Below are 15,581 nucleotides of genomic sequence, written 5' to 3'. Positions count from 1 at the left end.
TTTATCCTTTCCCTTTACAGCCTGGTGGCTGATGTAGTGGTATTCAACTCGGTTTTTAATATGCAGTCATTTCTCACTTCTATTGGAAGATTTATGAAGCTGATTCCTGATCACAGACCCAAGGATCTGGAAAGCATCATCAGACCCAAGTGCCAAGTTATTTACTTTCCCATCAGGTTTCCTGATGTGAGCAGGTCAGTATGTTTGACTCTCTTTTCAATATTGTGTCAAATTATTTCCCAAATGTATAGGAATTGGTGTTCTTCTTGCCAATTGTAACTTCCTAGCATAAGCATGGTTAATTAGAGAATCGAGTTCTATTTCACCATGCTGTGATTTGCAAAGATTTTAAATAATCATTTGTCCAACCTACCACTGAATGGTTACTTCTGCTACTGAGTTCTTCCTTTCTTTTATTTGTTTTTTTGCTAAAGCAAGTTATTTTGGCTTTTAACACTTACTGTCTTGGTTTTTTAATTTGTTGTTTTGTTAAAGAAGTCACTGTCAAGCATATTTCTCAACCTTTGCAATCAGCTTATGCCCACTGGTTTATATGTATAATAGTAACTGTTCACAGTAAATCAATGTTAGATTTCACTGCTTGTATTCCCTTCATTTCCCATGCTATTTTCCTCTACTTTTTTTCCTCCCTTTTTTAAAAATTATTTTTATCTTAATAAAGAGTTGGGAATTCTGTTTTGGCTCACAAATACACTTAATTGTCATTTCTCTTTCTCAGTTACTAAGGACATTTTATTACCCTTGTTGCTGGGCCCACCCTGAATTAGCAACGAATGCTGTGACTCAAAGGGAACATCCTAGGATTCCTTTTCACTTTTGATTAAACCTAGCAAAATTGTTTTTACTACCCCCAGAAATATTTCTCCCTTGTGAACACTAAGTTTACTCCGGTGGGACTGAGGCTGGCTGGGGGTGCTGCTGTTTTGTAACTGACTCTGTCCTTAGAAAGAGTTCAGGGACGGCTGTTTCTTCCCTATCCTTGAAATGAAGGCAGGAAACAATTTAATGTCCATACGTGCTATGCAGGAGGTCAGCATTACTCTCTGTGCTCTCAGCTTGCTGAGTTTGCCCAGGTTTTGCCTTGGAGGTAGTTGTCTGCATCCACACCCTGTAATGCTGTTTGATTTAGTATTTAGTCAAAGAAATACCTGCCTAACACTAAGTCAAGTGAGTGAGTTAAAACATTTAAATTCGAACACGTTGCCCAATCCTTAGTGAACGGAGTTCAGAAAGCAGGCCCAGGGAGGAAGAAACTTGCACTCACACAGCTGCTTATAGTCACACACTGTATTACAGTTTAAACCCTATGAATTTGCTGTTACTGTCCAAGCTTCCTGTCACTATAGGTCGTTTGTCAAAACATTTAATGTTTTATTTACAGTTTTGAATACTATCAAGTTAAGTGAAACTAAGATATTTGATTTTCAGGTATATATTTATATGTACACGTATATATAATGTGTATTTGTATAAATACAATTTTCTTATGTATGATGAAAGAATTGCAACTTTTGAAAAATATAGCTGTATTTAGATCCATGATTAGCTCAAACACAGCTTTTACTTCAGGTCATATTTTTAAAATATGAACCTCATTTTTAAGATGTTCTTAAGTTTTTCATGTACTATATCATCAAAATATATATCTTTAAGGTGAATAGGTAGTTATAGCACATCTTAATTATTACTACTATAGAATTCCAAATAAATAATGTTTTAAATTCATTTGCATATCATATATTTCTCCATCATCTCATGCTTAATACACCTGTGGCAATTGAATAGTTTATTAATTTGTACTGTATTACCATTAATACATCTAGCTAAATGGAAGAAGGTTAAGAAATATTGTGGCCAAGATAACATTCATAAGCAAGGTCTTAGCCCAGAGTGTTATTTGAATTATTTTCAAATGGTAATTTGCTTTATCCAACCCAAACTCATATAGTGTAAGTAAGTGATTATTTGCATGAATGACAATCATTCTAATGCCTGCAGTCTTAAAAGAGTATTATTTTGTTGAAATGTTGAAAAATACTTAGTAATTCCAAAGGCAAAATAACCAAGTTGATTTTTAAGAAAAGGCAATTTTTGAATATTTATATCTTTCTCCCTGTACAGATATTATTTGGTCATAGCAAAAATGGATTTAAGTAAAAGCAAAGCAGAAGATACAATTAAATTATTAATACAATGTGCTATAATAATATATAATAATAGATATTAATCAGGGAAGGGAAAAGCTACATTTCAGCAAAATACATGAGGCTTTATACCATTGATAACTGTTAAAACTCACTGTATGTCTGCCACATGGAGATTTACTATTTGGCTTGTGGCATCTGCTATCACCTAATGTCCTCCCATTCCTCCACTGCTTTATGCTCATAGACCAGAACAATAGGATGAAGAAAGAATATTCACTTAAAAACATTTCATTATATGTATTAAACATTTTGGGATGAGAAATCTTGTGAACAGTGCAGTCGCACGTATATGTAATTGAGTCTTGGCCACCTTAGTAGCTCTGGGGCCTATGTTAAGTGTGATGACTCCGAGCCTCAGCTCTTTAATGGTTATGGTTATTTTTACCTTATCGCCTCACAGGTATGACTTAGTGGCCAAATGAATCAATGTATGTCAAATGCCTACCATAGTGCCTGGCATATAAGAGGCTCCCCATAAAGCAGAATTCATCTTATTAATACCCCTACCCCATTGTTTTAGAATAACACATTTATTGCCCCCTGAATATAGAGGGTAGTCGTCTTCTCCTCCCTTTCTTAATAAACACATAAAAATAGAGAAGAACCAGAGAGAGAGAGAGAGAGAGGGGGGGGGAGAAAGAGAGAGAGAGAGAAGTACTCTGCCGAAGGAGCATCCTAATATTAATAGATTAATTTATTTTCTTTTTCACTCTGACTCAGAGTTTTGACCTTCCATTGATTGAGCCAACTCCTTAGTTTTTTTAAAAAAAACTTTATATATTTATTTTTAGAGAGATAAGATGGGAGGGAGAGAGGGAGAGAAGCATCTCCTTAGTTTTACTCTTATCTTGCTCTAATTTTCCTCCTCCTTTCTCCAGCCTAATTTCCATATTCTATTCTAATACTTACTCTCTTGCATATACTCTCAAGTCTTTTGCACCTTTTTCTCTGTATGTGATAAGACGAAGACATCCAGCCATACTTATTAGTCTATTCTAAATTCATGACTCCTAAATTCAGATGGAATCTTTGATTTGCCTGGCAAACATACCACATTTCCCCCTTTTTAAATAACCAATCATACATTTTCTTTCTTTGTGAACTTTTAATACTAAACCTTCTATCTTCATTTTCAGATCATGGCTGAGAAAACAGGAGCAATCAGATGAGAATTTCTGTACTCTGCCATCACCACATGGAAGTAGTTATGTGCTTCTGGGTGCACAGCCTCCATCTTCACACCTGTTGCTATGACAGAGCGACCTTGCTTCTGTCTAAGGCCTTTCTTGATCTCCACCTCTTTGCCAGGGCCCATCTTTCTCCCACACCTAAGGACTGTTGTTCTAGCAAGTTTTTCTTCTCTATTCTGCGTTATCGGCTTCCCTTTCTTCTGGATCATTCTTATTAGCATACAAAAAATGCTATTTTTTATGTCTTTAAAAAAATTCTCTCTTGCTTCCACTTCTTTCTTCTGCTACTGCCTCATTTCTTTCTTTCTCTTAAGAGCAAAACTTCTTGAAAGAGTTGTGAGTATTAGTTTTTTCTAATTTTTTCCTACTGTTCTCTCTTAAAGTTCCTTCACTGAAACTGTTTTTGTCAAGGTCACATGACTTCCATGCCTTTGCATCCTGTGGACAGTTCTCAGTCCTCATTTTACTTAACAAGGCAGCAACAATTGACACACTAGGACACATTCTTCAGTTGGCTTCTAGGACATATAGGTTGCTGCTTCTCAGACTTGTTGCTGGTTTCTTATCGTTATTCTGCCCTTTAAATTTGGACTGGCCTTTGGCACTCTTAATACTTAAGGGGTTGGTAGAGGAAGAGCTGAGGCTTGAAATGAGAAAAAAAGAGATAAAGGGTCAGGAGGTCAACAATGGGAGAATTATCTTGTGGAACCAGATAATGTGGAACCAGGGTGTTTTAAGGAAATGGTTAGTAGTGAAATCAGAGGAGTGAGGCTAAAGTGATGGCTAAAATGTATCCTTGAATTTTTCAATTACAGTGTCAGAGGTACCCTCTGTGCATTCTGTTAACTCACAGAAAAGTTTCATATGTTCTTTCTGGTAGCCAGAGAAACTAAGGGTTCAAGACCAGAGGCAATCTTTTTCTCTTTCCGTGTTTCGGTGTGTCTCTCTGTTTTACACATACACACACACATGCACGTGCACATTTTATGGAGGAAGGCCCCAAGGCCCAGAGAAGTTTAGTGTCTGCTGGTAATCACACAGCTAGATAAAACAGTGCAGGAACTGGAACTCAAACCTCAAAATCTCCATCCAGTGCCCAGCACACCACTTATTGTAAATGCAATTTCAGAGGTCTCGATTATCTGATTTTTCAGCTGACAGCAGATTAGCAGCATCGAATTGGGGGTGCAATAAAGGCAGGCTCACTGACAGCAGCACAAAGTGACAGCTGATTGACAGCTTGACAACAAGGGAGGAGAGAGAGAAACTATTAAAAAAATATATGAGAAGTGAAAAAGCCTAGCAGCCTGGAGCCGTTCTGTGGCAGGGGCGACTCTGAACATCGAAGAACCCTGCGGTTTTCCATGATCATACAGCTTGTACATCAAAAGGATAACTGTGGTTTTATTAAGAGAGAGTACATGGTAGCCAGTAAATTCTGTTTAAGAATGTAAAGACATGCACAAGCCGGTTTTGGCAGAAATTATTAATGCAGGTAAATGTCGTGCCCTCCTGTACAGTGTACATGAGCCATGCATTTGGAAGATAATAAACATCTAGTACCTTTCTCATACAGTGTACTATCTGTAAGCTTTGGTGACAGGGTGCATGTCAATAAGCTGTATTTTTAGATTTTTCTGATTGGAGCCTTTTCACGACTAGGCTTTTCTTTGCTGCTGGCGTTATGTGCACTGACTTCTTCAGTACCAAAGGCATCCAGACCTGCCAGGTGATTGGTGAACAACAAAACAGATTTTGGCATATTAATATCATGTCTTAGCCTATTTGGGTTGCTATAAAAGAATACCATAGATTGGGAGGCTAATAAAGAACAGATATTTATTTTTCCTAGTTCTGCAGGCTAGAAGTCCAAGATCAAGGCTCCAGCAGGTTTGGTTTTCTGGTGAAGGCCTGCTTCCTGGTTCATAAACAGCTGTCTTCTCATGTTTTCACATAATGGAAGGAGCAAGGGGGCTCTCTGGGGTCTCTTTTATAAGGACTCTAAGTGCCTGCATGACAGCTCCACCCTCATGACCTAATCACCTCCCCAAGGCCCTGCTTCCTCATATTATTACCTTGAGGGTTAAGATTTCTTTCTTTATTTTTATTAAAAAATTGTGTATTTATTCTTTTTTAAAAATTGTTCAAGTACATTTGTCTCCATTTTCCCGCCACCACTTTCAACAAATGAATTTTGAAAGACTAGACATATTCAGCCTGTAACTTATCATAAGATACATATGATTTCCAAACTTGGTGGGATGAGAATAATAACTGAGATATATGGCAAAGGAAAGGTATTCTGTGTTAAAGGATATGGGATAGATAGAAATGAAGGAAATTTTACTCTGCATTTCAGAAAGGCATGTTTCACGCAGAACTCCTTGGTGCTGATGGGCGCATGATGAGGAGGAAGAAGGAAGTAGTCCTGAAGCCTACCCTAGAACTAGGGAATATTATATTTCTCAACCTTGTGCACATCTCAGTGTTACAAAATCAGAACATCCAAGCAATTTGCAACCTGCTTTCTGACAATATTATCTTTAGAAGGCGGAGCTAGTCATAACAGCTAACCTTACTGATTCTTATGTTAGCCCTGCATTTTGTTAAGCATATTGTACGTATTTTAGCATTTTAATTTTCCAACAGTTCTGAAAGATATTTTTCATTTCGAGCTGAAGAGACTCAGCCATAGGGAGTGTAAGTAACTTTGTGCCAGTCACACAGATAGTAGTAGAACTAGGGATCAAGTACTTTTTTAATCCTATTGTAGAACCACATAAGAATGCAGAAATACAGTGAATTACCTTATCCTTGAAAGAGATCATGTCTTCTAAAAGAATTCCATCAGAGAGGCATGAGTAGGGAATTTCAAAATGGATATTGTCTGCTTCAAATAACATTTAGATGTATAAAAGGTGACAAGAGATAAATGCCCAGGCTGTCATGGCTCAATATGTGTATACATTTGTCATTTGCCTGCCTCTCAGTCCCATGGTACTATGAAAAAAGAGTTGAAATTTTTTCATACATTTACCCATAATTGACGTAAAAAAGATCAAATGTATGTGTTCCCAGTGGAGTCCTTAAAAGATTATCCATTTATTTTTTAATGAGGGAGGTGTGTAGATGCTTTATTCTTAGGAGTTTAAATTTGGACTTTGAAGAAATTGAAGCTCATGTACTTTAGACTGAGAAATCTGTGGTTTATCTGGGTTTCAGTTCTACTCTAGTCATCATTGAGAACATCAAGTATCAACCTTGCTATGATCATTAGGGAAGAATTTTATATGTTTCTGAGATCATTTCGCTATCCCTATTTTCCACAATATTAGATTGTCAGAGGTGCCACAGAGTAAGCAGGAGTGGATTTTACCTGTGAGTTTCCTCATTCACAGCAGATTATAAATCCCAGGAAGAATGATTATATATTTTTTTAAATCTCTGCTCCCCTCTTTCCTTTGTTTTTGACAGCAAAGGAAGGAGGAAAATGACATTGGTCGATATGAGTAATCTCATTTATTGAAGTCTTAAGACTTTCTCTGCATGTTTCTCTCCACCTTTTCCATGTAGCTAAAATGTGAAGCCAAAACATAGGTTTATGGACTTTGCCTAACTATTTTAGAAACGAAAATGGAGAATTTTAAAAACAGTGTGAAAACTTTAAATGAAAACTCTCAGGCTGTGCAAACAAAGATGAGCAGCCTAAGGGCTTTTTGAAGAATTCCTATTAAAGAAAAAGCTATTTTACATTGCAGAGCAGATGTGTCAGAAAACAACAGCAGATCTGTAATTTGAGGAATTGTGGGTTGATAGGACAGAAGGCAGCCCCCATGGCTCCCCACTGTAAACTTTTTGTTTCTCGTAGTCAAGTTCTGCATTGGTGTGGGGCGGCCAGAAAACACCTTCATCTACTTAGCACATGTGGTCGTATTTCTCAGGTATCTAGAGAATGTAGTCGTGTTAGACATATTAGTACAAGTACTGCCTATGTTTTATGAAATAATAAAGTGGGTACTGTCTTCTTGAATATTAATCTAGGCCTGAAGTAGAAAAAGGAAAGTTTTGGTTTTGCTTTTACAAATTTAAACATAGCCATGTTTGCTAATGATTATTTTGGCTCTTCAAAACAAGTGCAAGAAATGTGTTTCCTTTAAATGTCATTAATTTTTTTTAATGGAATTGCTGTACTAAGAAAGTCTTTTGATAAATCATTCCAATGTTGAGCACCACTCATTGTGAAGAAATCACCTTTATATCCAATGCACATCCTTCATGCTGCTCTACACTGAAACCATTTTGTTGTTACTAACCTGGTTAAGAGAAGAGACTTCTGAGTTCAGCATGTATATACAATCCCTTTCTTTGTCTGAAGTTACATAGAACAAACTCTTACATACTCAAAATTTACTTTTAATGAAATTATCATCTGAATTAATGCCTAATTACAACAGTCAGATTTCTGCTCTCTTCTACTTATGCAATAACAACCAAACCACCAAAAATAGTGCTCTACATTCATCAGCAACTGTACGAACTATTCTTTTATAGAAGCATGACTTACCCCTGTTCTTGTCAAATATAGAGAATATTTGGCTTGGTTTTACACCAAAGATTCAATATACTTTTTTTAAGGTCCTTGTAGTTCTGTCCTAAGAAGTTTGGGAGGGAAGAAGAGAGGGATAAAGAAATAACTTAAAATCAGAGAACATACTCAGCGAGGAACAACATCATCAACGTAGAGATAGGAAGAGAGAAGGCGGCTTTCTACAAAAGGGGCATGAATGCTATTTGAAAAAGCAAAACCACAGCTGAGGTGAATTCAGCAAAAAGTCTGCTAGGCTCTCTTCCCCTCCTCGGGCTCCGAGGCCATCACCGAGCTCCCCATAGCACAGTGAATGATTATCAGTGTAGAGTCCTCAAGGCAAGAACAAATCATGTCACATTCTCCATTCATTCCACGAAGGCTCTGCAACCATGTATGTTAGAAAGATTTAAAGTAAATTATTTTGATGTTTAAAGGATCAAGCTTTGTTATCTTTCTAAAAATCACCTACTCAACTCATTCCATTCTGGGAAGTGCTGAAAAAAGATCGCAGTCAGCAGTATGACATGTGGGGATTCTAGTTTGGCTTATACCTCTGACTAAAACTGTTCAGCGCAGAGCAAATCCCTTAACCCTTCAGAGCTTCAGTTTTTCATCTGTAAAATGAAAACTGAAATAGCACTACCTCTTAGGTTTACTGTGAAGATCGAGATAATTATTACAATATACTGACTGAGCTCAGTGCCTATAACTTAACAAGTGTTCAGTAAATGTCGGTGGTCTTGTTATTTCTCCCATCATCACCATTTTGGATTTCGGTGATCTGTTGACAGGCTCTTTGACACACTCACCCACTCAGTACGACTCCATCCTCAAAAGAAAGGAAGAACACAACTCTAAACACCCTAGTATTTTATAAAAAAAACCCCGAGGATATAAAGTTTGCCACTAATTCAAATACATTTAGGGACTGTCTTATATCCTGTCAGTCTCCTAACAGCAGGCAAGTGGCGCAATCAGCAGTGCGGGTGCACGCGGGAGAGCGTCACAGGTGCCGCTCGCTGTCCGTGCGCGCCTGGCGCTGCTACCCATGCTCATGGCTCGGGATGCTGCAGCGTGCAATGGGGCGATCAGTACAGAAGTCGTTTTAGTTGTTCATCATTCCTTTGAAGAATGCTGGGGGGTGTTTTAAAAAGTTTACCATTAAAAAATAAACCACTTGGAACGTTCATGTAACAGTAAGCTCCTAGAATAGTCTCTTACCCAGCAATGGCTTATTCTCTAAGAAATTCCAAATTTAAAAAACTTTATTTTATAGGAAATTCTTTAAAAATATGCTTCAAAGAAACTAAGTGCAATAAAATATACTTTATAGTAATTTAATTCTTTATGGTTCTATTCATGACTTTGTTCACCAACATTTGTTAAAAGTTGCTATTTTTGTGTTGGTAAAAGGTATCCCTCAACTGAGCAAGCTTTGTCGAAACGATAGGCCTACTCAGGGGAGGAAAAATCAGTGCTTTTTATGGCATGTGAGGTGGACATAAAGATTGACTAAGCTTTGGACATAATAGTAATAGTAATCATTTATCAAGTGCCTTTTCTGGGCATGCGTTTTATGTATATTCTAATCTTTACCAAACCTCCACAATCTAGTATGATTATCCTCGTTTCCAAGTGAGAAAAGTGAGGTTCAGAGAGTTAAGCTTCCCTGAAATCATGTAGTAACCCAAACTTTCTGGCTTCAGTACTCTGCTTCCATTAATGACATGTTATTTCTTGCAATGAAGGAAAGAGGGAGGGGTTAGAATGAGTGCAAGGGCACAGTATGTAGGGACAGAAGAGTTACAACCAGATTTGTGGCTATAAATGAACATTGGGCTCAGAAGGTATTAATTACCTTTTACTCAGTTGGGTGAAGAGGAGGTAAAATTAAAAATGAGAATTAAGACTGAAGAATGTGGACTTTAGCTTATAGTCATTTGGGAGTCACTGCTAGATTATGGAATGGGGAATTTGATACTGACAAATAGAATATTTATAAAAAGGAAATAGGAGGCAGAGAAACAAGTTAAAAATGTACTTTTGATAGAATAGGTTAATGAAGACTTGAATTCGAGAAGCAGCATAGAGATGAAAGGGAGAAATACAGAAAAATACACTGGTTGTAGACCAGGCAAGATGATGTGGCAACTTCCCAGATGGATCAGTGTTCAGGGATGGTCTTGAAGTATTGATTATAGTGACTGGGAAAGTAACTATTCTATTGGAATTGAAAAACAGGTTTGCTTGTGTAAGGTGGTGAATTCAGAGTTCTGTATATTGAGTCTGATATGTGGGTGGGTCATATAGAGGGAGCTGACCAGAAGGAAGTGTCCTTTCTTTCTTACCTCAGTGTCATCATCTAAGACTCCACGTGATTTGTTATATTGACCAGCATGCATTTTTAAGAGTTTTAACTGAATAACCTCTTTCCATTGACATACTTGATACAGCTCATTTATTTTTTTCCAAATAAATCCAGGATATCTGTTTTTTGTCATTTGTTACTGTTTTATAAAAATTGAGTACATTATTTTTAAAAACATCAGAGCTTTTAAACTCTTTGTTTCTGGATAAGCAGGAATATTGCATTGGTCTTTCCTTTGTCTTCTCAGAGTTCAATGACTAAATCGCTTTCAGTCCCTTTGGACATGAAATGCTGAGAACAAGTACCTACGGTGATGAGAGGCGCACATGACGCAGTGCCTAAGAAAATTGACTGTGGTGTCAGCAGAGCTCTGTTTTAGTACCACCTTTTCTGCTGAACAGGAATGATGTTGAAGAAGTTGCTTGACCTTTCACACCTTATTTTTTTTCTCATCTGTAAACTAGAGAGAATAATGGGTTGTTGAGAGAATTAGATGAGGTACTATACGTGAAGTACCTAGTAAAATGCTTGAAGCATATTAATGCATAGTGAGCATTAAATAAATGGTAGATGTTATTATTATTGTCTTTAATTTTTATGTTTTCAAATGCATTTAGTCCTTTGATTTACCTATGTGTAATTTTTAAAATTTTCTACAGAGCCAGAACTCTGTTCCAAATCGTAGTTTGGTATGAGTTCAGTAATTTGAAGAGCATCAGATGATGTTCGCTTATGTCAACTTCCTTTAAAAGAAAACAAAAAAGCAACAATGTTGCATGTTCTATATTTATCTTTACCACCCTGGACTGAATGTCAAAATGCTACTTAGAAATATTCCTAAGAGTATTATATCAAAGTATTATTCCATATGTGTACTTTTGTCATGTGTATTGTATACTTCTGGCCTGATTTGAGGTGAATCTCAGACCTTTCTCACATCTAGCACGATTTGTATTGTTACTAGTTTTCTATAGAGGTACTTCTGTGAGTGGTTAGAAATTATAATCTTTAAGTTTGGTTGTGTTTGTTCATATTGTATCTTACTCAATGTTACCTACAAGTAAATTTATTTTTTAAAAAACATTTTTTATTTTGTAATTATATTTTATTGATTATGCTCTCACAGTTGTCCCAATTTTTCCCCTTTTTCCCCCTGCACCCAGCACTCTCCACTTTCTCAGGTAATCCTCATCGTTCATGTCCATGGGTCCTGCATATAAGGTCTTTGGCTACTCTATTTCTTTATATCCCCATGGCTATTCTGTAACCACCTATTTGTACTTCTTAATCCCCTCACCTCTTTACTTTTGCTCCAACACCCGTCTGCCAATAATCATAACACTCACTGTATCCATGATTCTGTCTCTGTTCTTGTTTGCTTAATTTGTTTTTTAGATTCAATTGTTGACAGATATGTATTATTGCCATTTTATTATTTATAGTTTTGTACTTCTTTTTCTTAAATAAGTCCCTTTAACACTTCATATAATAACTGTTTTGTGACAATGAGCTCCTTTAGTTTTTTCTTGTTTGGGAAGTTCTTTATCTTCCCTTTGATTCTAAATGATAGCTATGCTGGGTCAAGTAGTCTTGGCTGTAGGTCCCTGCTTTTCATGACTTTGAATATTTCTTGCCAATCCTTTCTAGCCTGCAAAGTTTCTTTTGACAAATCAGTTGATAGTCTTATGGGGATGCCTCTGTAGGTAACTGACTGCTTTTCCTTTGCGGCTTTTAAGATTCTCTCTTTGTCACTAACCTTTGGCATTTTAATTATGACGTGTCTTGGAGTGGGCCTCTTTGCATCCATCTGTTTTGGGTCTCTCTGTGTTTCCTGGACTTGCATGTGTAGGAAACCAAATTGGAGAAGTTTTATTTTTTTTTTCCAAATAAGTTTTCAATTTCTTGCTCTTTCTATTCTCCTTCTGGCACCCCGATGACGTGAATGTTGGAACACTTGAAGTTATTCCATAGGCTGCCTATACTGCCTTCATTTTTTTTTGGATTCTTTTTTTATTCCCCTTGTTCAGATTGCTTGTTTTTTGCTTCCTTATGTTCTAAATCATGAATTTCATTCTCAGCTTCATTCATGTTACTGGTGTTTCCCTGTAAATTGTTCTTTATTTCAATTAGTGTATCCTTCATTTCTAACTGGATCTTTTTTATGCTGTTGAGGTCCTCACTTAAGTTCCTTGAGCATCTTTATAACCAGTGTTTGAACTCTGCACCTGGTAGGTTGCTTATCTCTGTTTTGTTTACTACTATTTCTGGAACTTTTATCTGTTCTTTCATTTGGGCCATGTTTCTTTGTCTCCTCATTTTGGCTTCCCACCCTGTGTTTGTTTCTATGTATCAGGTAGAGCTGCTATGACTCCCTGTCTTGGTAGCATGGTATCATGTAGTAGGTGTCCTGTAGGGTCTAGTGGCATAGCCTCCCCTATCACCCAAGCTGGGTACTCGTGGTGCACCCTTTGTGTGGGCTGAGTACACGCTCCTCTTGTAGTTGAGCCTTGATTGCTGTTGGCAGATCAATGGGATGGATTTACCCAGGCCAGTCAGCTACAAGGATTGGCTGTGACCGCTGACCACCAACCTCTGCCTTCCGTGGAGGATTAGGTGTTCAGGGGCAGGGTGGTGGTGCTCCAACATGGTTTGTAGCAGCCCACTCAGTATACAGCCCCTGGGGTTACCCAGGTGGTGCTGACCAAGATCAGCCCCTACTAGTGTTTTGACCAGGACCACCCTACCTGGGCTTTAAAGCAGTTTAAGATGGCTGCTACTTGGCTGGGTTTGGAGGTTCCCAGGTGAAGCCAAACTGTGAATCCAGGCTGGCTGCTGCTAGTGCTGGGCCTGGGGCCACTTAGCAAGAAGTACGGGGGCTGTGGGCTCACTGAAGCCAGCTGTTGCTTGTTTGAGAGGGTTTAGGATATTGTAAAGCGTGAGCTGAGATCAGCCATTCATGTGGAAAAGTCTCCTTTAACAGCTTGGGTAGGCCTGTAAGTTGGGTGGGATCTTCGCTAAAGAGCGAAGTCTCAAAGGATCTCCAGCTCAGGGCAGCAGTCTTAGCCAGGTTGATGGAGTCTCAGTGAAGACCTCCACCTGCTGGTTCTGTGGCTCTGCTCACCTTTCTCTCTGGGAGAAAGCTGTCCCCGAGTTCTCACCTTGATTCCAGACACCAGTTCCTCCCTGTATGCCCCTGGTGACTTTCAAGCCGCCACCCTGGTATTGGAGCTCCAAGGGAGTGAGTCTGAATTAGTGAGTCCATATGTGGATATTTTTAAGAGGAACAGCGTGGGACTGCAGAACTTTCTTCCACCGACTCAGTCTCCACTGTTTTTTTGAAGCCAGAAGTCATGGGGACTTATTTTTCTGTCCCTGGAACCCTGGGCTGGAGGGCCTGGTATGGAGCTAGGACTCCTTGCTCCCGAGATATCCCTCCCAAATTTTTACCCACCACACATGGGTGTGGGACCAGCCTGTTCTGTATCGCTGCCTCTCCTACCACTCTGGATGGATGTGTTTTCTTTAATTCTGTAGTTGTCAGACTTCCATTCAACTCGACTTCTGATGGATCCGAGTGATGGTTGTTCTATAATTAGGCATAATTTTGATGTGGTCATGTGAGGAGGTGTGCTGTGCTTATCTATGCTGTCATCTTGACCGGAAGTCCTACAGGTTTATTTTTATTAATAAGTGTTTCTGTGAAACTAGTTCTTAAGTAATTGTCACTTTTTGTATTGGAACATTCCAACTTTGTGTATCAGTGCTATTAAATATGGAACTTTGAAAAATTTATCAAACATAATATTGAAAATTTAACGTAGGATATCTAGTTATAACTAGATTGTTGTTCTAAGCTGAAATCTTAGTCCTGGTCTTCAGACAATGTGAAATGGTAATGGTAGAAGTTTCTTCCTTATTTTGCCCTTGAACACACAGTAAAATTCATCGTTAGTGGGCAAAGGGAAGAAATAGCATTTTAGCACTTCTTTCCTACCTGACACATTTATGTGTATCCGTGGAAATACCTCTCTTGTTTGAAATTCAGTCCAGTGCTTCTTGTTCCTATTGCTGACTCTTAAGTTCATCAATACAGCATGCAAATTCTAAATTCACTTACATGTAGAGAACTTATTTATCTGTTTGGGAGACCCATCTCATTCAAACCAATCCAAATCTGCTCTACTAAGTGTCAACTGATACTCTGAGGAAACCAAGTGACTCTATGGAGAGGTGGAGGGTCTATTCAAAAGAAACACATTTCAATTTTATAATACCAAAACTCATTTTACAATACCAAATCCTTAAGTGTTTGTTATAAATATTTTCCACTATTTGAAGAAGGAGCTTCTGTCTCAGGCTGTGAGAATGGATTTGAAAGGACATATGCTAGAGACAAAGGGAAAGTGGAATATCCAGAATTAAGTGATGAACTCTGATGGAAATAGGAAACAACAGGGAAGAATTAACTCAAAAAATTTGCAAGTTTCAAAATTATTGCACTATGAACTGAAATAGGAAATTCAGAGGAAATGTCAACCACATTTCTATTGTAGATAAATGTGTTTTATTTTCAGTTTTAGGTAGTTGATTTTTTCTTATGAATGAATAGAGTCAGAACTTTCCAGAACTGGAAGAGTACCCAAGAAATCAAAACTAAAGAAATCTTATGTCATTAAATAGCTGGGGAAACTTCAGCAGAGGTTTCTTCCTGAGGTTTTTATAGCTTTATTGCAGAAGAATCAACGGTTTAAAAGCCAGTTGAAAAATTAATGAGATTGTTAGAAATGTACAATCAGGGTTTTTTTTTTTTTAATTGTATTAGTAATTAGTAGGAAAGGATTAACTGGCATTGATAAAGTAGAGGAATTTTTTTAGGAATTGATGATATTCAGAAATTTCCTAGAAGAGTCTCAAATAATTCAGTTGCATTGCAACTTGTTGCTTTTTTTCACTGAAAATATTGATCTGTAACTCATTTTGAGATGAAAATACGTATGACTCAGCCAACTCTGTTTGCTTATAACATTTTGCTCTTCCAGTAAACACTGGGCGATTCATATAAAACTTATTCTGGGAGTGAGAAATGGGAGTTTCCAGCATTTGAAACTCAAAACCTGAAAATAAATTTAGTCATCTCACTTTTCTGGGATGGTGCCACAAATTCTGAGTGAACCAATGTTATATGCAACTATCAAAACTTTTTATGC

At 37.6% G+C, this 15,581-nt stretch overlaps 1 protein-coding gene across 1 annotated transcript in view; it reads left to right on the top strand.

Annotated features, from left to right (window-relative positions):
* GTDC1 (glycosyltransferase like domain containing 1) overlaps positions 1 to 15,581 on the top strand; it is a 365,429-nt gene that overhangs the window by 182,381 nt on the left and 167,467 nt on the right. Inside the window, exon 4 of the mRNA XM_054562763.1 lies at positions 21 to 194. Coding sequence (XP_054418738.1) covers positions 21 to 194 — 174 coding nt within the window. The remainder of the gene's footprint in view (positions 1 to 20; positions 195 to 15,581) is intronic.

The sequence above is a fragment of the Pteronotus mesoamericanus genome, unplaced genomic scaffold (assembly GCF_021234165.1).
Source record: "Pteronotus mesoamericanus isolate MK-2021 breed Mesoamerican mustached bat unplaced genomic scaffold, CSHL_Meso_final scaffold_651, whole genome shotgun sequence".
Classification (NCBI taxonomy): domain Eukaryota; kingdom Metazoa; phylum Chordata; class Mammalia; order Chiroptera; family Mormoopidae; genus Pteronotus; species Pteronotus mesoamericanus.
This window is presented reverse-complemented; position numbering and strand designations above follow the sequence as displayed.